Source organism: Ostrea edulis, chromosome 10 (assembly GCF_947568905.1).
Source record: "Ostrea edulis chromosome 10, xbOstEdul1.1, whole genome shotgun sequence".
Classification (NCBI taxonomy): domain Eukaryota; kingdom Metazoa; phylum Mollusca; class Bivalvia; order Ostreida; family Ostreidae; genus Ostrea; species Ostrea edulis.
In genome coordinates this window covers 20,520,918-20,548,326 of record NC_079173.1, presented here as the reverse complement: position 1 = coordinate 20,548,326, position 27,409 = coordinate 20,520,918, and the positions used below count along the sequence as shown (strand labels likewise).

The following is a 27,409-nucleotide window of genomic DNA, read 5'->3' as shown; positions in this document are numbered from 1 at the left end:
TTAAGAAATTTGTATGAACTGAAATTTTTAGGATACTGGCTGGAAAACCTGTTCAATCGGTGCCTGACACGGGACCAAGACTTCAACTCAGACCGACAGTATGTATATATGAAAAACCAGATTTTTTAGTCACCTGAGTATTTCAGATGTACTATTGCAATATGCTGGTTTCGAGATACGTTGGAGTTATTTCCCTTTGAAGAACTCTCGTACATAGTAAGGAGTGAAACAACTTGTTTACATGCGGGAGTGGACGAATAGAATTCATCACTGTATAAGTAAATGTACTTGATATTTTTCTCATACGCTGTTTCATCACCTGAATTCAACTGATACACAAACTAAGTATGTGATAAATATCCAGGGAGTAATTAAATACATGGAATACTTATTATATCACGTAATTTTGTTGGTTGTAGGTATCATATCCAGGATATTACTTTCAAATATTACATTGCTTTTATGTTTCTACTTTAATAAAACATTTCTTTCGATAATATTTTGTATTTCCTACATTTACACATTTAAAGAGAAGCTGCTTTTAATACATTTCACCGTTTTCCTCACTGACTGTAGGTTCACTCTGTCCCACTTAGGTACTCAAACTTCTACTAAATGTACCTCCTACACAGGAGATCTCTTATCTGGAAACTGGCGTATTAACTTGTGTTTATTATCATGTTAAATGCAGCTGTATTGTATTTTTAAACCTCTGGTATTATGTTTAAAAAATATTAAAAATTTCATTTTATAAACACTTGATTGTATGAGCTGTGACGTTTCACACTGACATTCATGAAGCATGATAATTCAAATATGAAAGTTAGTTTTTATGCCGATCGAAGATTGGGGGGCATATTGTTTTTGTCTTGTCTGTCATTTTGTAATTCTGTCATTCTGTCTGAAACTTTAACCTTGCTAATAACTTTTGAACAGTAAGTGATAGAGCTTTGATATTTCACATGAGTATTCCTTGTGACAAGACCTTTCCGTGGGTACCAACATTTTTGACCCCGTGACCTTGACCTTGGAGTTTTACCTACTTTTTGAAAACTTTAACCTTGCTAATAACTTTTGAACAGTAAGAGATAGAGCTTTGATATTTCACATGAGTATTCCTTGTTACAAGATCTTTCCGTTGGTATTGAACCTTTTGACCTTGACATTTGACCTACTTTAATTTTTTTTTTTACATTGGTCATAACTTCTAAATGGTAAATATTAGAGCTTTCATATTGTACATAAGCATTTCTTTTGACAAGATCTTTCTACTGGTACCAAGATATTTGCCCTTGTGACCTTGGCCATTATCGGGGGCATCTGTGTTTCACAAACACATCTTGTTATATTTACATTCTACTTTCATTTCTGTCAGAATTCCTATAGCCATTAAAATAGATGGATATCTGTACATGTATTAAGATTCATATGAGCAATATGTTCACAACTGCATCACATTCATGAGGAGATGGCTACCGTTACAATTTGTAACAATATCAAAAGCAAAATCATTGGAATTGTACAGTAACTATTACTTCATGGCAGATTCCTTGAAGCCCAGTTTGTTAAACCTTTTTCAAAAGCATCGATCTATTGGATAACGGGAACAAAAATTGTTGATTTCTTGGCTTTGCATTTCTGGGAACTGAGAGGTGGGACCAAATGGTAATAATAAGATATCCTTACTCCAAGACACACAGCTGACTTTTGTTCCTGAATAATTAGGAACATTTTAGATTTTATATCACAGTGAGTTGCTTAAATACAGTGGGTCCCTATTACAGATTTAACTGTAAAAATAACATCACTTCTTGTATAAGCAAGAATTGATAGTTAAAAAAGGTCACAATAATAATTTAAAAATGCAACTGAGTACCCAGCATCAATCGTTGTAAACCACACTTATTATCTCTGTTCACACTAAGGGTACTCAACGGACTCAGCAAGCATGGCTAGTGATGAGTATCCAGGTACTCATTCAAAAAGATGGCGAAGTATTCAGTTACTTAATTTGTTAGAATTCATTCATTGATTGTATAAACTTTCGACAATACCAAAAATGTAACAGGACATGTTTTTGTTTTTAGTTGGAGAACCAGTCCAACCCTTTTGCGAACCCATTAGTCCCTGAGTCAACTGGTTCAGGGCCCCCATCAAACAGTCCAAACATGGCAGTAACAACAGAGCAGTCCTCCGTGACACAGTCGGAGGAAAGTCAGTCCGAAGCAGTCATCAGTAGGCTGCACTTGAGTGATAACCAGAAAAAGCTAAAAGAAGATTTTGAAACCAAGCGAAGAAGAGAGGCAAAAGATGATGCTTTGAAAGAAAAGCAAAGGCGCAAAAGAGTATGTAATTGGCATTTTTTGATTGATTGTCTTCTGGAAATTTTTATTTTGAATTTTGAACAATTTAAGAGTACATGTAGAAATAGTGTACAGGGTTTGACATTTAACTTTTTCTGTGGTGGACTGAAGGACCACCACCTTTCAAATCCAGGCCTGGATTTCTCAAAAGAAACTTCGTCGAAACTTGGATTGAGTTGTCCAAGATTTTTCTTTTATCAAAGAATATTTGAACTTAAGATTCAGATTTTTTTTCAAGAAATCCAAGCCAGACGGACCCTCCAGATTTCAGGTGTTCCTTCAAAAATATTTGTTCTGAAGAAAAAGGCACCATTTTCTCCATTCTATTTACATTATGTCTAATGACATTCTGTACGATTAATGATTTTAAATACTAGTACTTACGACAAAGCTGAGACTATATAATATTCATGTAGATTCAGGCAATAAAAATTATTTATTTAGTTTCCTGTCCCCAAAATAGGGTAGTTAGGTAGGGAATTTTTTTTTTCAATGGAAATGTTAAAAGTAGGAAAAGTTAATGGAAATGTTAAAGTAGGAAAATTCATATCAATTGGAGTTTCAAAACTGCATGTTTATTTGTCAGTTAAACGACCATTGGTTCAGATTAAGGATCCTGAGTACCACATGCCGATGACAGACCTATTCTTTTATGCCAGTGATAAAACTCCCTATGATACTATCTATGTCGGTGAATGGATTTGTTTTGCTTTGTAGCTCAGTGGATAAAGCACCAGACTTGTGTCAGAATAAGCTCAAGTGTCGGATTTGTTCTCAGAAATACCCCCTTTTTTAATAGGAAAATTCTTCACATATATCTTGAACAATGAATTATCATCTGACAGTGTTTTTTGTTGTTTGTTTTCTGGTTTGTGCTATGTAGTGCTATTGAAATTGTTAAAATTTACATTAACAGAAATTCCATTAATGAAAAGGTACATGTATGAGTCCTGTATGAATTATTCAGGACCACGAGAGGGTACTGAAGGAGATTGCCGAGGACAGAGAGAAGAAGAAGATGACTAGTCACCTTAGTAAGACTGAGACGGCTGACAGAGACACCTGTAAGGTGATGACCACACCCCCCTCCACATCCCCCTCAAAGTCAACAGCAGACAGGTGTCAGCTACAGGTAATGTATCAGTGGTAGTGTATAGCTCACCCTATCTCAGGGTTTGAAACTCTTTTGTAAAATTAGCTAGACATGCAGGGCTGCCTGCCAAAGATCTACTAGCCCTGAGAAAATCACTGCCATTTTAAAATTTACATTTTGTATATTTGAATGCAGAGCTGCCTGCCAAAGATCTACTAGCCCTGAGAAAATCACTGCCATTTTAAAATTACTTTTATTACTATTTATATTTGAATGCAGAGCTGCCTGCCAAAGATCTACTAGCCCTGAGAAAATCACTGCCATTTTAAAATTTACATTTTGTATATTTGAATGCAGAGCTGCCTGCCAAAGATCTACTAGCCCTGAGAAAATCACTGCCATTTTAAAATTACTTTTATTACTATTTATATTTGAATGCAGAGCTGCCTGCCAAAGATCTACTAGCCCTGAGAAAATCACTGCCATTTTAAAATTACTTTTATTACTATTTATATTTGAATGCAGAGCTGCCTGCCAAAGATCTACTAGCCCTGAGAAAATCACTGCCATTTTAAAATTACTTTTATTACTATTTATATTTGAATGCAGAGCTGCCTGTCAAAGATCTACTAGCCCTGAGAAAATCACTGCCATTTTAAAATTACTTTTATTACTATTTATATTTGAATGCAGAGCTGCCTGCCAAAGATCTACTAGCCCTGAGAAAATCACTGCCATTTTAAAATTACTTTTATTACTATTTATATTTGAATGCAGAGCTGCCTGCCAAAGATCTACTAGCCCTGAGAAAATCACTGCCATTTTAAAATTACTTTTATTACTATTTATATTTGAATGCAGAGCTGCCTGCCAAAGATCTACTAGCCCTGAGAAAATCACTGCCATTTTTAAATTACTTTTATTACTATCTACATGTATATTTGAATGAAATTGAAAGCGAGTAAGTTACTATAGGACTCGGTATCCATGACTTCGGACCTTAAGGCCCAGGACGGGGCTACATAAAGGGGTTTGAATATTACACAGGAATATATCATAGCAAAATGTTTTAAAGAGTTTCTGGAGAATTAATGGGATGCAAGTTATCAAATGGATATGCAAGCATCCAGGTATGATGTAGATTAAAGCTAGTTCAAACTGAGATCCTCTGGGTCAGGTCGAGGTCACAATAGGGATCCAAATTTTAATCATGACCCTTCAAGGGCTAGGCTTGGGTCTCAATAGTGCTTCGTTAATTTACTATATTTTGGAATATGATTATAGCCATAGCCTTCGAATATCTTCTGCTCAATAACAGCATGGGTATAGTTTGTCAAATTAGTATGGAAATGTCGAAGTTATATTCGCACAAGGCAGGGCGACAGGAATGGTTTGATTTAAAAGTTTTTTCATAGGTATATATGAGGATGATTCTGTACAATTATTTTTCAAAGAGAACCTCAAAAGTACAAGTTGTCATTTCCATTTGTAAGCATCCATAAGTAGTGAAGATTTAATTCTGTTTCATTTATATGAATCCTGAATTACGGCAAAGTCACGAGGGGAACTTAAAGTTTAACATAGGCAGTGATATAAGACTATAAAGGGGAGTTTTCTGAAGATCTTCTTGGCTCCCAGGGAGAGGATGGGTGCACACTTGAAATGGAATGTGTTGAAATTCACTTCTCAAGATCCCCAAGGAAAATTTTGAATTATGCAACCATCTTCATACAGTGTGCATTTAAGTTTGTCCATTCCATGCATATAATCCCAGGACTCTGTGCGAGACCAAAGGAGGGGGTTCAAGTCGAGATATAGAGGAAAAATTCTTTAATACTCTCCAAACCACACTCTCCAGTATCTCAGTTAATCTGCAAGATTTCTCTTATGGTACTCAAGATAGAATTCACTAATTGACCTTTGGGGCCAGGATGAGGCCCTAATGTTTTGCATGGGAAAGTGATGTGGCCATAGGTCTCTGGTTTGTAAAATTATGAATGTTGTATTTTCAGTTACGTCTGCCTGCTGGAGATGTAGTGAAACAGACCCATCCAGCTTCAGAGCCTTTTCAAACTATCTGGGAGTTTGCCACCAAGATTTGTTCCTCTGATGATATTGTGTTGATACAGGTATGTGAATAGCAATTAAATACAGTCCCTGAAATGTTTTACTGTCCCACAGAAGGATAAGAGAATGGGGATTAAAGGTTGAGTGAATATTGACAGAATAGTAAGGGTATGCTTACGGAATGATGAATGAATGCCAGCTGAATGGTGATTGAATGCTGACCGCGATTTTACATTTGCTAAATGCATACTGCAGAATCATCATTGTTCGTGGGGGATTGATGTTTGTGGATTTCGTGGGTCACTCTTACCCACGAAATTACATTTGTACGTGTCCTCGAACATTTTTTTTTAAAACCAAGTAGAGTTATCTCTCCTAGTGACATAATTTCACTTACCTTCAAAATTACGTCCCCACGCACCAGCAAAATTTTGCTTACCCACGAACATTGGCCCCCATGAATTAAAGTGATTTCACAGTATGTAATTGTTCTCCTCATTTTCAACTTTAATGCATATATAAAATTTCATGATTATTTATACTCATACGAATCTTATCTGGAGCTCTGCATTGCCAGGGGATGCCCTGCTTTATGGAGCTCTCGTTATGATTTTGTTCCATACACAGTTTTACACTGGACTGTATGGAACACAGTCCTACACTGTATGGAACCGAGGAATCAATGCAACCATAGTCTGCACAAGAGTGTCAGGAAAAGTAATGGCACTAAACTATGACTAGTATGCTAAACTTTTTCATTTTACGATATGTTGAAGATGGAGACCTGTACCAAAACTGAAATTCGAGGCCCCTGGGTAATGGGTTTTTAGACTACTGAGAGGGCTGTGTGGATATTATAGCAAAAATGATTAATTGAAATATTTAAAAAATATTCGTCATCCCTGAATATCTAGACTACAAACAAGGTGGAGAATTATCATGAATATGGAGACCTCCACCAAAATTGTAGCATTCAATAACTCTGGGTTAGGGATTCTAGCTCCAGGAGGACTATGGTAATCCTATAGCAAAAATGAATTTATTCAAAGTAAAATTCTTCCCTACCCCTGAATATCAAGAACAAGGACTGGATGTGTAGTAAGAATGGACATGAAGGCCTATGTCAAATTTGCGAGGCTCATGGTCCCTTGATCAGGGGTTCAAGTCCAGGAGAGGGGATTTCATTGTGAAATACATGAACTCAACTCAAACCTTGAAGATATAGCACACACAAGGCTAGAAAGGATTTACAGAGGTCCCCAAGGCTAGCTATTAAATTTTCACTGGTCAAATGAAAATCACTGTTCCATTAGACGAAAAAAAATGAAAATTACTTGCATAAACTTCAAAATTATCATTCTGTATAAAAAAAAATTCACCTCTACAGTGAAATATGTTTTTCAATGTAAAACACTCTGGATGTGTGTGTATCTTCTTTTTTAGCCTTTTCCTCATAGAGAGTTCTCCTGTGCGGATGTCAGTTCTTCCCTGCTAGACCTTCAGTTGACCCCCTCAGCTTCCCTCATGGTTAAAAGGAAAGATGTACAGAAGTCTACCACAGGAAATGAAGGTGAGGTCTTAAAGTACTACTACTAAAGGGACATTCCCAGACTAAACTTAATTTTGGCTTAAAATTGGGTCAAGTTGATATAGTTTTCTTGGATACTTTAAAATATTAAATGGCTACATCTTTTTAACTAACTGAGGTGTAGCTTTTGTATTTCACCTACTATTGATGTTGTGACCTTGATATTCACCTCTGACAGACTCTGAAAATTTATAATTTTTGTCATTAACTCTTGAGTCTTTCTAGGTAGAGGTTTGATGTTTTGTTTGTTTAATTTATTATCAAGACAAATCAAAAAGCATGAAAGTATTTGACCTTGTGACCTTTATTGATAATTTTTTTTCTTACTATTCTAAATCTTCGTCAGTTTTAGATGCAAAATATACACATTTATTTGTCACCTGAGTATTAGTTAACAATATCACTCCAAAGTCTACAAAATTTAAAATAATTGTTTAATGTAAATTTTAATATCCAGCAACAATGTAAAATAATGCTTTTAAGATTGTTGGCTTGTCAATTCTGATTATCAATTCCATTTTTATTATGCCCCCCCCCCCCCCCCCCCTTACAAAGAAGAGGGGCATATTGCTTTGCATCTGTCGGTCAGTCGGTTGGTATGTCGGTCGGTCAGTAGACCAAATGTTGTCCACTCAATATCTTGAGAACCATTCACTTGATCATAATGATATTTCATCTGTGTTGGTTATGAGTAGAAGAGGACCCCTATTGTTTTTCAGGTCAAAAGGTCAAGGCTTAATCTACTCTGGACATAGGAATATACTGTCCGCTCAATATCTTGAGATTCCTTTGCTTGACAATCATCAAACTTGGTACACTGGTACACCCTAAGGAGTAGATGACCCCTATTGATTTTGAGGTCACATGGTCAAAGGTCAATGGTTGAACTGTATATATAGTAATATATTGTCTCCTATATTTTAAGAATTATATGCTTGATTGACACCAAACCTGGTACACTGGTACAACATAAGAAGTAGATGACCCCTATTGATTTTTAGGTCACATGGTCAATCCACTCTTGACATAGGAAGATATTGTCTGCTCAATATTTTGAATTGATGATGCTATTATCAATTAAATGATGTGTGTGTATAACCCTTTTCAATTTTGCACCATGGGGGGGCATATGTGTTTTACAAACATCTCTTGTTCATAATTGATTGTCTCCGGAACACAAACCCACAATAAAGGAATCAGCTATGTGCATTAATTAATACATTTAAAAAGGGAGAAGGCTTCCGATAATATCATCGTCATGGATATTGAAATCAGCTCAGCAATGATGAAGTTAATAACTAATCCAAGATTCCTCTGACTCTTAACCCAGCTTTTATATTGTGACATGTGCGAGGGAGAGTCAGAATGGACTCCGTATTGAAAAATGGAAATTCAGTGATGCCAGCTACTGTTGCTGCTTTGCTTACCCTTTACAACTTTATTTCATTTAGCATAGCAGTTCTAAGTCACAAAAGGGAAATTCATTCTTAATTTTGACCACTTGGAATTAATTTGACACGAAAAATCAGCCCATATATAGCCATTTGTTATCTTTCAAACACATACACATGTAGTTCCAATATTCTGTTAAATATGAATATGCATGATTGTATATAATCTACTGAATACAATGTTCATGGTATCATTGATTTTTATTTTTTATTTTTAGCTCTCCCAAGTGAGATTGCCACTGGTTCAACATTCAAATTGTTTGGTCAAGGTCCAACATTAGTAGATCAACGCAATCCTGGGTTCCAGGCACCATTTGTTGTGCCCAATGTTGAAGCAACATCAGTAGGTCAACACAATCCTGGGTTCCAGGCACCATTGGTTGTGCCCAATGTTGAAGCTGAGGAAAGGGGAGGTAAGTGTCTTGACTCTTTCAATGCGTTTGAATTTTATCATGTGTGACTGTAATAGGCATGTGGAAATATAGATGGTGATGCAAACATTGCAAAATAAGCATTTTATCTCAAATGAGCCAAAGGCTCTCATGAATTTTTTTGATGAAATAATATGTCACTTTTCATTTCTTATTAAGGGCTCTGGGGCCTGACCCTTGCATGTCAAATTGAGATATTTTATATCCTTGCAGTTTTTGAAGATACAATGATATCTTTAACTAAAACTTTAAACAACAAATATAGAACAGGTCTGGAGGTCATAAAACTTATACCGTACTCTTACTCAATATCAGCCTTCTATGTTTTGAGTTCTGAGCAAGCTTTGAAACATACTTGAAAAATCTCCATTTGAGTATGAGAATGATTTTATAAAAGTTTTATAACTTTCACTTTTGAGTATGAGTACAATTTAAAGCACAGAGTTTGAGTTTGAAAACATGCTCGAAAAAGTTTAATAACCTCCAGGCCTGGTCAAGTACAACAGACTTTATCTTATCATTACATAAAAATCTTTATGTAATCAGTCGACAATCTACAATGGAAAAAAACATTATCAATAACACAAATATATGTAAGGCAAAGAGAGAAGGGGGGGGGGGGGGGGCAGGCAGTGAATTCTTGAAACACTGATATATTGTATTTTGAACATGTATACAGGTAAACTTTGATACATGTGAAGAACTTTTTACGACCAATCAATACTACACATTGACATTCAAAACAAACACAAGTGTTACCTGTAATGTTTAAAGAATCTGATATACAGTCAAATCTCATTATCTTGAACTCGATGGGATTGAGAAAAAACTTTAAGATACCCAAGAATTTGAGATATTGAGGGTAAAATACTGAAAGAACAAGTATTTTACCCTCAATGTCTTGAATCCTCAGATATTCTGAAGTGGTTGGGATTTTTGAATCACTTCTGAATCAACATATCCATGGTATTCGAGTTATTGGTGTTTGATATACCGAAGTTCAACTGTATATATATATACAAAAAGAGTAAATTCAAGTCTGTTGATTGAAAATGTCAAAGCATGATCACTGGGACCTACAAATTGGGATTTAAAGCTTTCATAGGAGGAATTTTTAATACCGTAGGTTCCTTATTTTACGGGGTACCTAATATTGCGAAATGACTCGTAGACGTCAAATAAATATACATAAATTCGCAAGTGCTCTGTTTATCAAGAGTTTTACATGTATATTAGGAATATGAAAATAAAAGCAAATAATTCTATTTTACGAGTGATGCTTCATGTGAAAATACGCGATGATAAATTCCTTGCATATATTTAGGAATTTACAGTATTTTCTTCTCAAGAGCCACAAGGATACTGTATGTGAAAATAATGTGCAAACCTCCTCATGTGATGTAAATTCAAGTTTGTTCACATCTGACTTCCGATCAATGGCTTGGCTACAATGTGAGTTTAACAGTTTTCCAGGGAAAATGCAACTACTCGGATTAGCAATATGACCTATGGGCCTCATGTTTAATTTTGGCACAGATCATAAGGCAGTATACTTACGATGACTACTAAGGGAAAGGTAACTCTGTATGAATATCATTACTGTAAGTACACTCTACGTTTGATTTTATTTCTCTAGATGAGGAGGAGTTGATGGTAGAGGACAATGAGGAAGGTGGTCAAGATGAAGAAGAAGATGACTACCCTTTTCATCAAGGAATGCCCCCAGGGTTCCCTGCAGCTTTAGGGGGATTAGGTGGTTTACAGCTTGGCATGGGTATGGGTGCAGGTATGGCTTCAAGATGTTTGCATCTGAAATTTGAACATCGTGTGCAGACCTTATGAATGTTATTGTGTCTAGCTGAAGTTTTTTATGCCGCCACCAAGACAGGGTTGGGGCACTGAGTTATACCCCTTTCTGTCCTTCTATATGTCGTTCTTTTATTTGGTCAGTTTTCTGGACTTGTTTTAGCTAATATTTGGCATATTTCTATATATTTTTGTCTCACAGCTCAAGTTCTAGTTTCATGTCATTTGAATTAATTTTACCAAAGTTATTGCAAGTCTCTTAGACTATAAAACTTTTGAATTACTCTCTGTTTTCTAGACTTTTTTGTTTGCTATGCATGTAGATGAGTTGATTTTCAGTATGATTTTTTTTTACTTTGGTGACTTTTTGAGTTTCAAGTCAGTTGACCACAGGCACCTGTTTCATAAACTTGATATAACGTGTTATTATTTAGTAAAGCTTGCAAAATTTATGAAACAAGCACCTGTGCTGTTGACCTAATTTTATTAATTTAAATGTTATTACCTTTAGACTTTGAAAATTTCTATTTCTTCCCAGTTTTCAGACTTTCAGCTCACTCTCAGTCCGGCGTCAGTCCGGCTGTCTCTCTGTAAACTTTCAACATTTTCAACTTCTTCTTCAGAACCACAGAGCTAATTTCAGCCAAACTTGCCACAAAGCATGCTTGGGTAAAGAGGATTATAGTTTGTTCAAATTAACTGCCATGCCCTTTATGAAGAATTGGTAAAAAATTTGTGACATTTTAAAAAAAAATCTATTTCTTAAGAACCACTGGGCCAATTTCTATCAAACTTCTTACAGATCACCCTTGGGTGAAGGGGATTAAAGTTTGTTCAAATGAAGGGCCATGCTCTGTCCAAAGGGGAGATAATTAAGAAAAGGCAAAAATAGGGTGAAGTCATTTAAAAATCTTCATAAGAACCACTAGGCCAGTAAAGTTGAAATTTATATGAATGCTTCCTGACATAAGTGTAGATTCAATTTTTTTTTCAAATCATGGTCCCCGGGTTTAGGATGGGGCCACAATAGGGTACCAAAGTTTCATATGGGAATACATATGGAAACATTTTTGAAAATTTCATACCATGCTTTTTTTTCTTGTGAAATTATATCATGGTTATATCATGGCCCTATGGGACTAGGTTGGGGCTGCAATATTGACTCAAAATTTTTGATGGGAATAAAAATTTAAAAAATTTAAAAAGGGGCATATATGATATAGCCAAGCTGACTCAAGTGAGTCCTTGGGTCTCTTGCTGTGCCCTAGTGAGTTAACTTGTGGTTATATATTTTTATTACCCCTATCTGTCTGTCCATCTGTGTACATTGTTGTTTTGGTGAAATCCTCCTATAGTTTTCAAGCTGGAGTGATGCATTGGGGGAATTGTCTTAGAAAAAGGTACAATGTAAAACAATATGAAGCTAATATGCAGTTTGTTTAGATGGCAGTATAAAGTAATAGCTCTGACATCGTGTTTTTGATATCACTGGTTTAAGATCATAATAGTAATGATGATAATGAAGGAAACTTTACTGGTTATTTTTAAGGTGGAGGAAATCAAGTGGCTTTTGAAGGAGTTGGGCAGCGGTTAGTTCCCTTGGGACACCCAGGGGACGAGGATGTACATCACAATGTTCCAGCAGCTCAATTAGCAGGTAATTATATTTATTTCTGGGAAGAGGATGTTAAGGAAATATTATCATTGTATTCAAAATAAATGTGATAAAAAAAACTTCTGTGCTTTAAACTTTATGTGCCATCATGTTTATTGATAATAAAGCTTTGAGCTCACATAAAAAATGGCATCACAAACAGACTTGATTTCGGTGAATATTGGTGAGAATGCTGTATATGTACTTAGTTTGGTGTATTTAGTGAGATATGGCGCAGTGTGAGCTGTATATGTACTTAGTTTGGTGTATTTAGTGAGATATGGTGCAGTGTGAGCTGTATATGTACTTAGTTTGGTGTATTTAGTGAGATATGGTGCAGTGTGAGCTGTATATGTACTTAGTTTGGTGTATTTAGTGAGATATGGTGCAGTATGAGCTGTATATGTACTTACATGTAGTTTGGTGTATTTAGTGAGATATATGGTGCAGTGTGAGCTGTATATGTACTTAGTTTGGTGTATTTAGTGAGATATGGTGCAGTGTGAGCTGTATATGTACTTAGTTTGGTGTATTTAGTGAGATATGGCGCAGTGTGAGCTGTATATGTACTTAGTTTGGTGTATTTAGTGAGATATATGGTGCAGTGTGAGCTGTATATGTACTTAGTTTGGTGTATTTAGTGAGATATGGTGCAGTGTGAGCTGTATATGTACTTAGTTTGGTGTATTTAGTGAGATATATGGTGCAGTGTGAGCTGTATATGTACTTACATGTAGTTTGGTGTATTTAGTGAGATATGGTGCAGTGTGAGCTGTATATGTACTTAGTTTGGTGTATTTAGTGAGATATGGTGCAGTGTGAGCTGTATATGTACTTAGTTTGGTGTATTTAGTGAGATATATGGTGCAGTGTGAGCTGTATATGTACTTACATGTAGTTTGGTGTATTTAGTGAGATATGGTGCAGTGTGAGCTGTATATGTACCTATTTTGTTGTATTTAGTGAGATATGGCGCAGTCTGAGTTGATACGCTATGGGGTGCTGTCAGGAACTGGCACTTTCTGTGATAATGAATGGAGATTTTCATAATTTTTAGTTCAACCATAAATTAGCACTATTGCTTCACCGCCAAAGCTGCTAAAATAAGAACACTTCGATGAAATGTGATATTTATTGAATCTGAGCAGTAATGAGTTGTTTTCATGGCCACTGTTCAGGAATTTTGGTGCAAGAGTGAGGCTTTATGGTTCATACAATGTAAATCTATGGATTCTTTAAAAATGTTCTTTACCCCTGCACACCTTGAAGGAAAACTATATGAAGAGTATCATAGCCCTCTACCTTGAAATTCATCATTCCTGGTGCAGATGTTGGGCTCTAGGGTGAGGCCTTGATGGATATGTAATAAAACTGCATTTCATATTTAGATACAGTCAAACCTTGTTATCTTGAACTCGGTGGGGATGAGAAAAAACTTCAAGATATCCAAGGATTTGAGATTTTGAGGTTAAAATACGTAAAGAAAATGTAGTTGGGACTTCTAACTCATTTTGACATACCCACGGTATTCGAGATACTGAAGTTCAATTGTATCTCATTCATTGCATATGTGTTATGTGAGGAAATACTATACGCATGGTTATAAAAACCTTGCAGCTGTCTACCAAATATGTGAAATTCCTTAGCTAGGAGTATAGGTTTTAGGGCAGGGCCCAAATGAGAATATAATGAATATGAAATAACCATTTTATCATTAAAAATTATTAAATCATTTAACATATTTTAAAGAAGTAGAGCTACTGACTTTACAGAGACTTCTTTTCAGGAATTGTACAAATTCATGGGAGCAGGGGTCGAAATTAGCGAGAAATACTCGCAAAATGCGAGTACATGTGAAAAATAGCGAGTAAAAATAATGGACACTCGAAAATCTTAGCGAGTGGTGATTTACAAACTATGATCGTATCGTATCCGTTTTATACGGTGATGCGCTATTCGCTTTTCTCAAACTTGCACTCTGAATCATACAAACGCTTACATGAACGACTGATTTCAATAACCGTTTTTATCCGGATTTTTCTTTTATGATTTTTTAAGAAACTCGGAGTCAAACAAATGCTTTAGAGATTGGACATCGCATATCGACATGTGCCACGAGTCCTGTTCACCTATAGGGGTGATTAAATTGAATAATTCCAAGTATGACGTTTTTGTTATTCATTTATCTACAAAAAAATATCGGAATCTATGTTTTACCAAGTCTTCCGGTAGTTATTTTTATCAGAATCATGAGAATGTCATTGTCATATTGAGGTCGGGTTGTAGTGACGACACGGGTGTATTTCTCACCGCGTAGACGATTATCAAAAAAGTCATAGGACTCGTGATCGTGCTGCTTATAAAGCCATGAGTCCTGTATTCGCTTTAAAAAATCACTAGTGACAACCCTGATGTGGCATGAAATTGGAAGACTGGATCTAGACCTGCGGTAAACAAGTACAAGTCGTGGATTAGACTGTTAGAGGTGCGATAATCAAGAGACCTAGCTTTAGACATTGCACCATATGACTTACGTAACTTAGTGTCTTGTCCAAACGCTGCCTGTTGACCCACTAGGCTCAGTAATGATGGGGAAAATCACTGATTGAAAATATATATATATAAAAAGAGCACTGCTTCATTATTTTCATTTTAGCTTGTAGGTTTTCATTTTAGCCTGTGGATTTTTTACCCACAGGCTAAAATTAGCCTGTGGTAGAAAAAGTTAATTTCGACCCCTGTGGGAGTGTAACAACATTCTATATATGAAATATTTATTTTAGAATTTTAGGCTACCCATGAAATCCACGTATATTGATTCCCTTCAAAATATCATTAAATGATTCTAGAAAACATTGTGTATTTTCAGCTGAAAAGGCCAGGGAAAGATTTGCAAATCCAGAACCTGTTGATCCAAACAGACAATTAGCACCAGTGCCTTCAACTTTGACCTATGATGTCAATCATTTAACGCTGTTGTGTATGAACCATATTGCTCAGCGCTTGACCCAACACGATCCACGACATCCTCTTTTATCACTCTCAGGAATTTCTCAAGAGGTGGCACAGAAAATTCTTACTTATCTGCTGAGAGAGAAATTGCTTAAACCCAGAGCTCTGAATGCTTTTATTCCTTGGTAAGAAATAGTGAACATTCAAATTCGATTTATGTAATTAAAATCTGAATTTGACCAAATTTTGATTTTATATTCAGACTTGTAGTGTTTAATTTGTAAGATATACAATGGATGTTCAGAAGTTATATAGCCTTTATATAGTCAGCATCATCGAAAGTGACCAACATACCTTAGATCGAGCTATACTTAAATATTCAGAAGTTTGTAACCTTTACTTTGCTTCCATGTGAAATATGAACTCTATAGTCACATCAAACATGGTTTTCCATGAGTTAATGTCATTAGCATCTTTAGATGATTGATAGTATATTGTTTAACGTCCCTCCTGAGAATTTTTTTACTCATATGGAGACATCACCATTTACCGGTGAAGGGCTGCAAAATTTAGGCCTTAAGCTCGGCGCTTACATCCTTTAAGCAGGGAGGGATCTTTATCATGTCACACCTGCTGTGACACGGGGCCTCGGTTTTTACGGTCTCATCCGAAGGACTGCCCCATTTAGTCGTTTCATGTGACAAGCAAGGGGTAGTGAGGACTTATTCTAACCCAGACCCCCATGGGATGTATAGATGGTAGTGTTTCTCAGTATTTGTCCCCCTCTTTACAGTTGATACAGCCTGTGTTCACTCTGTCAATACAGCTCTGTACCATTTCATATCAAACCCAAGATGTAAACGTAGGTAGTGATTGCTCCTTCACCAAATGCTCGGCATTTAGAAGTAAGAGTCGCAGGCTTTTTGGATGTGACCTTAGAAACGGAGATTCTGTTTTATTGCTCGCATGAGTGCTCAGCAAAGGTGTAAATTTGGGTGACGTCTTAACATCAGTGAAAAATTCTCGAGGGAATGTGAAACTAACAATCAATCAATCATGTAGAATACCTATACTATTAGAATAGTAAAATGCTCACAGAATACCTATACTATTAGAATAGTAAAATGCTCACAGAATACCTATACTATTAGAATAGTAAAATGCTCACAGAATACCTATACTATTAGAATAGTAAAATGCTCACAGAATACCTATACTATTAGAATAGTAAAATGCTCACAGAATACCTATACTATTAGAATATTAAAATGCTCACAGAATACCTATACTATTAGAATAGTAAACTGCTCACAGAATACCTATACTATTAGTATAGTGAAATACTATTAAATGTGTTTGATTTTATCAGCTTCCTGAGAGAGATGATTTTAGACTGTTATCCATACACAACCAACGAACTTCTTCATGCTGTACGGTATGTGTACCTCTTGATGAATACATTGCCTCATATTATATTCATGCCTGCCTACCCAACAACTGGTTGTGATAAAAATTGAGTCTTAGAAAGCTTCATACAAACATATTTTTGGATGAAGATTGGACAAAATTTTATATCACTTTTGGTTGATTTTTATTTTGCCGTTACAAAATGCATGTATACCTAAGTCCTTGTACGGATTTAAAAACAAAAAAGGACTGTTCCTAATTTGTACATCATTGTTAATGGCTGATAGAGTGTTTTATTGCTCAAAGTATAGCTAATTAATTACTTCTGCAGTGAATTTAATCAAAACTCTTGCTAGAAATGTCTATTTCAATGTCGATCAAATTTTGGTTGTTTTTCAGAGATGTATGAAACTGAAAGAAAATGGTGATGCATTTGAAGATGATCGAATATTTACGAGATTTTTTGTGTCTGACAAGCAAAACAAGTTTTTGTTGGCCATAACAGATCGTGACTGCAATTCATTCATCATAGCAATTGTACATGCATGTACAGATGTATTTATTCATTGACATCAGATTCTTTTTTTTTTGTATTTTAGATATCACTGCCAATTACAGACTCTTAGTTTAAAATCTTGCTCATTGATAACAGATGCAGGACTGTTAGAACTAAACAGTAAGTCATACATGTAATTAACTCAGGGATTAGTAGTGGCAGCAGGTTTTGTCTGCAGGATTTTTGTAGAATATGGATAAAAGACATGACATTTCCTGACTAATGATTAAATACAAATCCTGAAAAGGTTATGATCTGTCACTGAATCAGTAGTTTTACATGGATAGATACAACTGCTCAGGTGAGCGATGTAGAAATGTTCTTAAATAGTACAAAATAATACATAATTATATACATGTTTATTGAATCCAATTTTCAGGTTTAAAGAAACTGAAGCATCTGAATCTTAGTGGCTGTAAACAACTCACAGATAAATGTTTAGAAATTGTCAAAGGTTTGTATTATTTTACATCAATAATGAAGGAATTAAACTCACAAATAAATGTTTAGAAATTGTCAAAGGTTTATAGATGTAAACATCTCACAGATAAATGTTTAGAAATTGTTAAAGGTTTTTATTGCTTTTCATCAATGATGACGTCACTGTGATGAATTGTTTTTTTTCTTTGTGTGGATCTTTTGTCTTGACCTACTGTATGTATGTGTAACATTGCTAGGTTTACATGTAACATTGCTAGGTGTGTATGTAACATTACTAGGTGTGTATGTAACATTGCTAGGTGTATATGTAACATTGCTAGGTGTGTATGTAACATTACTAGGTGTACATGTAACATTGCTAGGTGTGTATGTAACATTGCTAGGTGTGTATGTAACATTACTAGATGTGTGTAACATTACTAGGTGTGTATAACATTTCTAGGTGTGTATGTAACATTACTAGGTGTGTATGTAACATTACTAGGTGTACATGTAACATTACTAGGTGTACATGTAACATTACTAGGTGTACATGTAATATTACTAGGTGTGTATATAACATTACTAGGTGTACATGTAACATTACTAGATGTGTATGTAACATTACTAGGTGTGTATGTAACATTACTAGATGTACATGTAACATTGCTAGGTGTATATGTAACATTACTAGGTGTATGTAACATTACTAGGTGTACATGTAATATTACTAGGTGTGTATATAACATTACTAGGTGTACATGTAACATTACTAGATGTGTATGTAACATTACTAGGTGTACATGTAACATTACTAGATGTGTATGTAACATTGCTAGGTGTATATGTAACATTACTAGGTGTATGTAACATTACTAGGTGTACATGTAATATTACTAGGTGTGTATATAACATTACTAGGTGTACATGTAACATTACTAGATGTGTATGTAACATTACTAGGTGTGTATGTAACATTACTAGGTGTACATGTAATATTACTAGGTGTGTATATAACATTACTAGGTGTACATGTAATATTACTAGGTGTGTATGTAACATTACTAGATGTACATGTAACATTACTAGGTGTGTATGTAACATTACTAGGTGTACATGTAACATTACTAGGTGTGTATGTAACATTACTAGGTGTGTATGTAACATTACTAGGTGTACATGTAACATTACTAAGTGTGTATATAACATTACTAGGTGTACATGTAATATTACTAGGTGTGTATGTAACATTACTAGATGTACATGTAACATTACTAGGTGTGTATGTAACATTACTAGGTGTACATGTAACATTACTAGGTGTGTATGTAACATTACTAGGTGTGTATGTAACATTACTAGGTGTGTATGTAACATTACTAGGTGTACATGTAACATTACTAGGTGTACATGTAACATTACTAGGTGTGTATATAACATTACTAGGTGTACATGTAATATTACTAGGTGTGTATGTAACATTACTAGATGTACATGTAACATTACTAGGTGTGTATGTAACATTACTAGGTGTACATGTAACATTACTAGGTGTGTATGTAACATTACTAGGTGTGTATGTAACATTACTAGGTGTGTATGTAACATTACTAGGTGTACATGTAACATTACTAGGTGTACATGTAACATTACTAGGTGTGTATGTAACATTACTAGGTGTACATGTAACATTACTAGGTGTGTGTGTAACATTACTAGGTGTACATGTAACATTACTAGGTGTACATGTAACATTAATAGGTGTGTATGTAACATTACTAGGTGTACATGTAACATTACTAGGTGTGTGTGTAACATTACTAGGTGTGTGTGTAACATTACTAGGTGTACATGTAACATTACTAGGTGTGTATATAACATTACTAGGTGTACATGTAACATTACTAGGTGTGTGTGTAACATTACTAGGTGTGTATGTAACATTACTAGGTGTACATGTAACATTACTAGGTGTGTATATAACATTACTAGGTGTACATGTAATATTACTAGGTGTGTATGTAACATTACTAGATGTACATGTAACATTACTAGGTGTACATGTAATATTACTAGGTGTACATGTAACATTACTAGGTGTACATGTAACATTACTAGGTGTACATGTAACATTACTAGGTGTGTATGTAACATTACCAGGTGTACATGTAACATTACTAGGTGTGTATGTAACATTACTAGGTGTACATGTAACATTACTAGGTGTGTATGTAACATTACTAGGTGTGTATGTAACATTGCTAGGTGTGTATGTAACATTACTAGGTGTGTATGTAACATTACTAGGTGTACATGTAACATTACTAGGTGTGTGTGTAACATTACTAGGTGTACATGTAACATTACTAGGTGTGTATATAACATTACTAGGTGTACATGTAACATTACTAGGTGTACATGTAACATTACTAGGTGTACATGTAACATTACTAGGTGTGTATGTAACATTACTAGGTGTACATGTAACATTACTAGGTGTACATGTAACATTACTAGGTGTGTATGTAACATTACTAGGTGTGTATGTAACATTACTAGATGTACATGTAACATTACTAGGTGTGTATGTAACATTACTAGGTGTACATGTAACATTACTAGGTGTACATGTAACATTACTAGGTGTGTATGTAACATTACTAGGTGTACATGTAACATTACTAGGTGTGTGTGTAACATTACTAGGTGTGTGTGTAACATTACTAGGTGTACATGTAACATTACTAGGTGTGTATATAACATTACTAGCTGTACATGTAACATTACTAGGTGTACATGTAACATTACTAGGTGTGTATATAACATTACTAGGTGCGTATGTAACATTACTAGGTGTACATGTAACATTACTAGGTGTGTATGTAACATTACTAGGTGTGTATGTAACATTACTAGGTGTGTATGTAACATTACTAGGTGTGTATGTAACATTACTAGGTGTGTATGTAACATTACTAGGTGTGTATGTAACATTGCTAGGTGTGTATGTAACATTACTAGGTGCATATGTAACATTACTAGGTGTACATGTAACATTACTAGGTGTACATGTAACATTACTAGGTGTGTATGTAACATTACTAGGTGTGTATATAACATTACTAGGTGTGTATGTAACATTACTAGGTGTGTATGTAACATTGCTAGCTAGGTGTGTATGTAACATTTCTAGGTGTGTATGTAACATTACTAGGTGTGTATGTAACATTGCTAGGTGTGTATGTAACATTACTAGGTGTACATGTAACATTACTAGGTGTGTGTGTAACATTACTAGGTGTACATGTAACATTACTAGGTGTACATGTAACATTACTAGGTGTGTATGTAACATTACTAGGTGTACATGTAACATTACTAGGTGTGTGTGTAACATTACTAGGTGTGTGTGTAACATTACTAGGTGTACATGTAACATTACTAGGTGTGTATATAACATTACTAGGTGTACATGTAACATTACTAGGTGTGTGTGTAACATTACTAGGTGTGTATGTAACATTACTAGGTGTACATGTAACATTACTAGGTGTGTATATAACATTACTAGGTGTACATGTAATATTACTAGGTGTGTATGTAACATTACTAGATGTACATGTAACATTACTAGGTGTACATGTAATATTACTAGGTGTACATGTAACATTACTAGGTGTACATGTAACATTACTAGGTGTACATGTAACATTACTAGGTGTGTATGTAACATTACCAGGTGTACATGTAACATTACTAGGTGTGTATGTAACATTACTAGGTGTACATGTAACATTACTAGGTGTGTATGTAACATTACTAGGTGTGTATGTAACATTGCTAGGTGTGTATGTAACATTACTAGGTGTGTATGTAACATTACTAGGTGTACATGTAACATTACTAGGTGTGTGTGTAACATTACTAGGTGTACATGTAACATTACTAGGTGTGTATATAACATTACTAGGTGTACATGTAACATTACTAGGTGTACATGTAACATTACTAGGTGTACATGTAACATTACTAGGTGTGTATGTAACATTACTAGGTGTACATGTAACATTACTAGGTGTACATGTAACATTACTAGGTGTGTATGTAACATTACTAGGTGTGTATGTAACATTACTAGATGTACATGTAACATTACTAGGTGTGTATGTAACATTACTAGGTGTACATGTAACATTACTAGGTGTACATGTAACATTACTAGGTGTGTATGTAACATTACTAGGTGTACATGTAACATTACTAGGTGTGTGTGTAACATTACTAGGTGTGTGTGTAACATTACTAGGTGTACATGTAACATTACTAGGTGTGTATATAACATTACTAGCTGTACATGTAACATTACTAGGTGTACATGTAACATTACTAGGTGTGTATATAACATTACTAGGTGCGTATGTAACATTACTAGGTGTACATGTAACATTACTAGGTGTGTATGTAACATTACTAGGTGTGTATGTAACATTACTAGGTGTGTATGTAACATTACTAGGTGTGTATGTAACATTACTAGGTGTGTATGTAACATTGCTAGGTGTGTATGTAACATTACTAGGTGCATATGTAACATTACTAGGTGTACATGTAACATTACTAGGTGTACATGTAACATTACTAGGTGTGTATGTAACATTACTAGGTGTGTATATAACATTACTAGGTGTGTATGTAACATTACTAGGTGTGTATGTAACATTGCTAGGTGTGTATGTAACATTGCTAGCTAGGTGTGTATGTAACATTTCTAGGTGTGTATGTAACATTACTAGGTGTGTATGTAACATTGCTAGGTGTGTATGTAACATTACTAGGTGCGTATGTAACATTACTAGGTGTACATGTAACATTACTAGGTGTACATGTAACATTACTAGGTGTGTATGTAACATTACTAGGTGTGTATATAACATTACTAGGTGTGTATGTAACATTACTAGGTGTGTATGTAACATTACTAGGTGTGTATGTAACATTGCTAGGTGTGTATGTAACATTGCTAGGTGTGTATGTAACATTGCTAGCTAGGTGTGTATGTAACATTTCTAGGTGTGTATGTAACATTACTAGGTGTACATGTAACATTGCTAGGTGTGTATGTAACATTACTAGGTGCGTATTGCTAGGTGTATATAACATTACTAGGTGTGTATGTAACATTACTAGGTGTGTATGTAATATTACTAGGTGTGTATGTAACATTACTAGGTGTACATGTAACATTGCTAGGTGTATGTAACATTACTAGGTGTGTATATAACATTACTAGGTGTGTATGTAACATTACTAGGTGTGTATGTAACATTGCTAGGTGTGTATGTAACATTGCTAGGTGTGTATGTAACATTGCTAGGTTTACATGTAACATTGCTAGGTGTATATGTAACATTGCTAGGTGTGTATGTAACATTGCTAGGTGTGTATGTAACATTGCTAGGTTTACATGTAACATTGCTAGGTGTGTATGTAACATTACTAGGTGTGTATGTAACATTACTAGGTGTGTATGTAACATTACTAGGTGTACATGTAACATTACTAGGTGTACATGTAACATTACTAGGTGTGTATGTAACATTACTAGGTGTACATGTAACATTACTAGGTGTGTGTGTAACATTACTAGGTGTACATGTAACATTACTAGGTGTACATGTAACATTACTAGGTGTGTATGTAACATTACTAGGTGTACATGTAACATTACTAGGTGTGTGTGTAACATTACTAGGTGTGTGTGTAACATTACTAGGTGTACATGTAACATTACTAAGTGTGTATATAACATTACTAGGTGTACATGTAACATTACTAGGTGTGTGTGTAACATTACTAGGTGTGTATGTAACATTACTAGGTGTACATGTAACATTACTAGGTGTGTATATAACATTACTAGGTGTACATGTAATATTACTAGGTGTGTATGTAACATTACTAGATGTACATGTAACATTACTAGGTGTACATGTAATATTACTAAGTGTACATGTAACATTACTAGGTGTACATGTAACATTACTAGGTGTACATGTAACATTACTAGGTGTGTATGTAACATTACCAGGTGTACATGTAACATTACTAGGTGTGTATGTAACATTACTAGGTGTACATGTAACATTACTAGGTGTGTATGTAACATTACTAGGTGTGTATGTAACATTGCTAGGTGTGTATGTAACATTACTAGGTGTGTATGTAACATTACTAGGTGTACATGTAACATTACTAGGTGTGTGTGTAACATTACTAGGTGTACATGTAACATTACTAGGTGTGTATATAACATTACTAGGTGTACATGTAACATTACTAGGTGTACATGTAACATTACTAGGTGTACATGTAACATTACTAGGTGTGTATGTAACATTACTAGGTGTACATGTAACATTACTAGGTGTACATGTAACATTACTAGGTGTGTATGTAACATTACTAGGTGTGTATGTAACATTACTAGATGTACATGTAACATTGCTAGGTGTGTATGTAACATTGCTAGGTTTACATGTAACATTGCTAGGTGTGTATGTAACATTACTAGGTGTGTATGTAACATTACTAGGTGTGTATGTAACATTACTAGATGTACATGTAACATTACTAGGTGTGTATGTAACATTACTAGGTGTACATGTAACATTACTAGGTGTACATGTAACATTACTAGGTGTGTATGTAACATTACTAGGTGTACATGTAACATTACTAGGTGTGTGTGTAACATTACTAGGTGTGTGTGTAACATTACTAGGTGTACATGTAACATTACTAGGTGTGTATATAACATTACTAGCTGTACATGTAACATTACTAGGTGTACATGTAACATTACTAGGTGTGTATATAACATTACTAGGTGCGTATGTAACATTACTAGGTGTACATGTAACATTACTAGGTGTGTATGTAACATTACTAGGTGTGTATGTAACATTACTAGGTGTGTATGTAACATTGCTAGGTGTGTATGTAACATTACTAGGTGCGTATGTAACATTACTAGGTGTACATGTAACATTACTAGGTGTACATGTAACATTACTAGGTGTGTATGTAACATTACTAGGTGTGTATATAACATTACTAGGTGTGTATGTAACATTACTAGGTGTGTATGTAACATTGCTAGGTGTGTATGTAACATTGCTAGCTAGGTGTGTATGTAACATTTCTAGGTGTGTATGTAACATTACTAGGTGTGTATGTAACATTGCTAGGTGTGTATGTAACATTACTAGGTGCGTATGTAACATTACTAGGTGTACATGTAACATTACTAGGTGTACATGTAACATTACTAGGTGTGTATGTAACATTACTAGGTGTGTATATAACATTACTAGGTGTGTATGTAACATTGCTAGGTGTGTATGTAACATTGCTAGCTAGGTGTGTATGTAACATTTCTAGGTGTGTATGTAACATTACTAGGTGTACATGTAACATTGCTAGGTGTGTATGTAACATTACTAGGTGCGTATTGCTAGGTGTATATAACATTACTAGGTGTGTATGTAACATTACTAGGTGTGTATGTAATATTACTAGGTGTGTATGTAACATTACTAGGTGTACATGTAACATTGCTAGGTGTATGTAACATTACTAGGTGTGTATATAACATTACTAGGTGTGTATGTAACATTACTAGGTGTGTATGTAACATTGCTAGGTGTGTATGTAACATTGCTAGGTGTGTATGTAACATTGCTAGGTTTACATGTAACATTGCTAGGTGTATATGTAACATTGCTAGGTGTGTATGTAACATTGCTAGGTGTGTATGTAACATTGCTAGGTTTACATGTAACATTGCTAGGTGTGTATGTAACATTACTAGATGTGTATGTAACATTGCTAGGTGTACATGTAACATTACTAGGTGTGTATGTAACATTGCTAGGTGTGTATGTAACATTGCTAGGTGTGTATGTAACATTGCTAGGTGTGTATGTAACATTGCTAGGTGTGTATGTAACATTGCTAGCTAGGTGTGTATGTAACATTGCTAGGTGTGTATGTAACATTGCTAGGTGTGTATGTAACATTGCTAGGTGTACAGGTAACATTTCTAGGTGTGTATGTAACATTACTAGGTGTACATGTAACATTGCTAGGTGTGTATGTAACATTACTAGGTGTACAGGTAACATTACTAGGTGTACAGGTAACATTTCTAGGTGTGTATGTAACATTACTAGGTGTACATGTAACATTGCTAGGTGTGTGTGTAACATTGCTAGGTGTGTATGTAACATTGCTAGGTGTACATGTAACATTGCTAGGTGTGTATGTAACATTGCTAGGTGTGTATGTAACATTGCTAGGTGTACATGTAACATTACTAGGTGTGTATGTAACATTACTAGGTGTGTGTGTAACATTGCTAGGTGTGTATGTAACATTGCTAGGTGTACATGTAACATTGCTAGGTGTGTATGTAACATTGCTAGGTGTGTATGTAACATTGCTAGGTGTGTATGTAACATTGCTAGGTGTACATGTAACATTACTAGGTGTGTATGTAACATTACTAGGTGTGTGTGTAACATTGCTAGGTGTGTATGTAACATTGCTAGGTGTACATGTAACATTGCTAGGTGTGTATGTAACATTGCTAGGTGTGTATGTAACATTGCTAGGTGTGTATGTAACATTGCTAGGTGTGTATGTAACATTGCTAGGTGTACATGTAACATTACTAGGTGTGTATGTAACATTACTAGGTGTACATGTAACATTGCTAGGTGTACATGTAACATTACTAGGTGTGTATGTAACATTACTAGGTGTACAGGTAACATTTCTAGGTGTGTATGTAACATTACTAGGTGTGTATGTAACATTGCTAGGTGTACATGTAACATTACTAGGTGTACATGTAACATTACTAGGTGTGTATGTAACATTACTAGGTGTGTATATAACATTACTAGGTGTGTATGTAACATTACTAGGTGTATATGTAACATTACTAGGTGTGTATGTAACATTGCTAGGTGTGTATGTAACATTGCTAGGTGTGTATGTAACATTGCTAGCTAGGTGTGTATGTAACATTTCTAGGTGTGTATGTAACATTACTAGGTGTACATGTAACATTGCTAGGTGTGTATGTAACATTACTAGGTGTGTATGTAACATTGCTAGGTGTATATAACATTACTAGGTGTGTATGTAACATTACTAGGTGTGTATGTAACATTACTAGGTGTGTATGTAACATTGCTAGGTGTATGTAACATTACTAGGTGTGTATATAACATTACTAGGTGTGTATGTAACATTACTAGGTGTGTATGTAACATTGCTAGGTGTGTATGTAACATTGCTAGGTTTACATGTAACATTGCTAGGTGTATATGTAACATTGCTAGGTGTGTATGTAACATTGCTAGGTGTGTATGTAACATTACTAGATGTGTATGTAACATTGCTAGGTGTACATGTAACATTACTAGGTGTGTATGTAACATTGCTAGGTGTGTATGTAACATTGCTAGGTGTGTATGTAACATTGCTAGGTGTGTATGTAACATTGCTAGGTGTGTATGTAACATTGCTAGCTAGGTGTGTATGTAACATTGCTAG

The 27,409-nt window shown here is 35.0% G+C and overlaps 1 protein-coding gene across 2 annotated transcripts in view; it reads left to right on the top strand.

Annotated features, from left to right (window-relative positions):
• LOC125665273 (uncharacterized) overlaps positions 1-27,409 on the top strand; it is a 52,251-nt gene that overhangs the window by 3,334 nt on the left and 21,508 nt on the right. For both annotated transcript variants that reach the window (XR_008799439.1, XM_056152192.1), the window contains exons 3-14: positions 32-98; positions 2,088-2,345; positions 3,331-3,495; positions 5,469-5,585; positions 6,967-7,093; positions 8,781-8,975; positions 10,630-10,779; positions 12,349-12,456; positions 15,323-15,590; positions 16,775-16,840; positions 17,412-17,488; positions 17,748-17,822. Coding sequence is in view for 1 of the 2 variants with exons in the window: in XM_056152192.1 (XP_056008167.1) it covers positions 32-98; positions 2,088-2,345; positions 3,331-3,495; positions 5,469-5,585; positions 6,967-7,093; positions 8,781-8,975; positions 10,630-10,779; positions 12,349-12,456; positions 15,323-15,590; positions 16,775-16,840; positions 17,412-17,488; positions 17,748-17,822 (1,673 nt within the window). In the remaining variant the exon portion in view is untranslated. The remainder of the gene's footprint in view (positions 1-31; positions 99-2,087; positions 2,346-3,330; positions 3,496-5,468; positions 5,586-6,966; positions 7,094-8,780; positions 8,976-10,629; positions 10,780-12,348; positions 12,457-15,322; positions 15,591-16,774; positions 16,841-17,411; positions 17,489-17,747; positions 17,823-27,409) is intronic.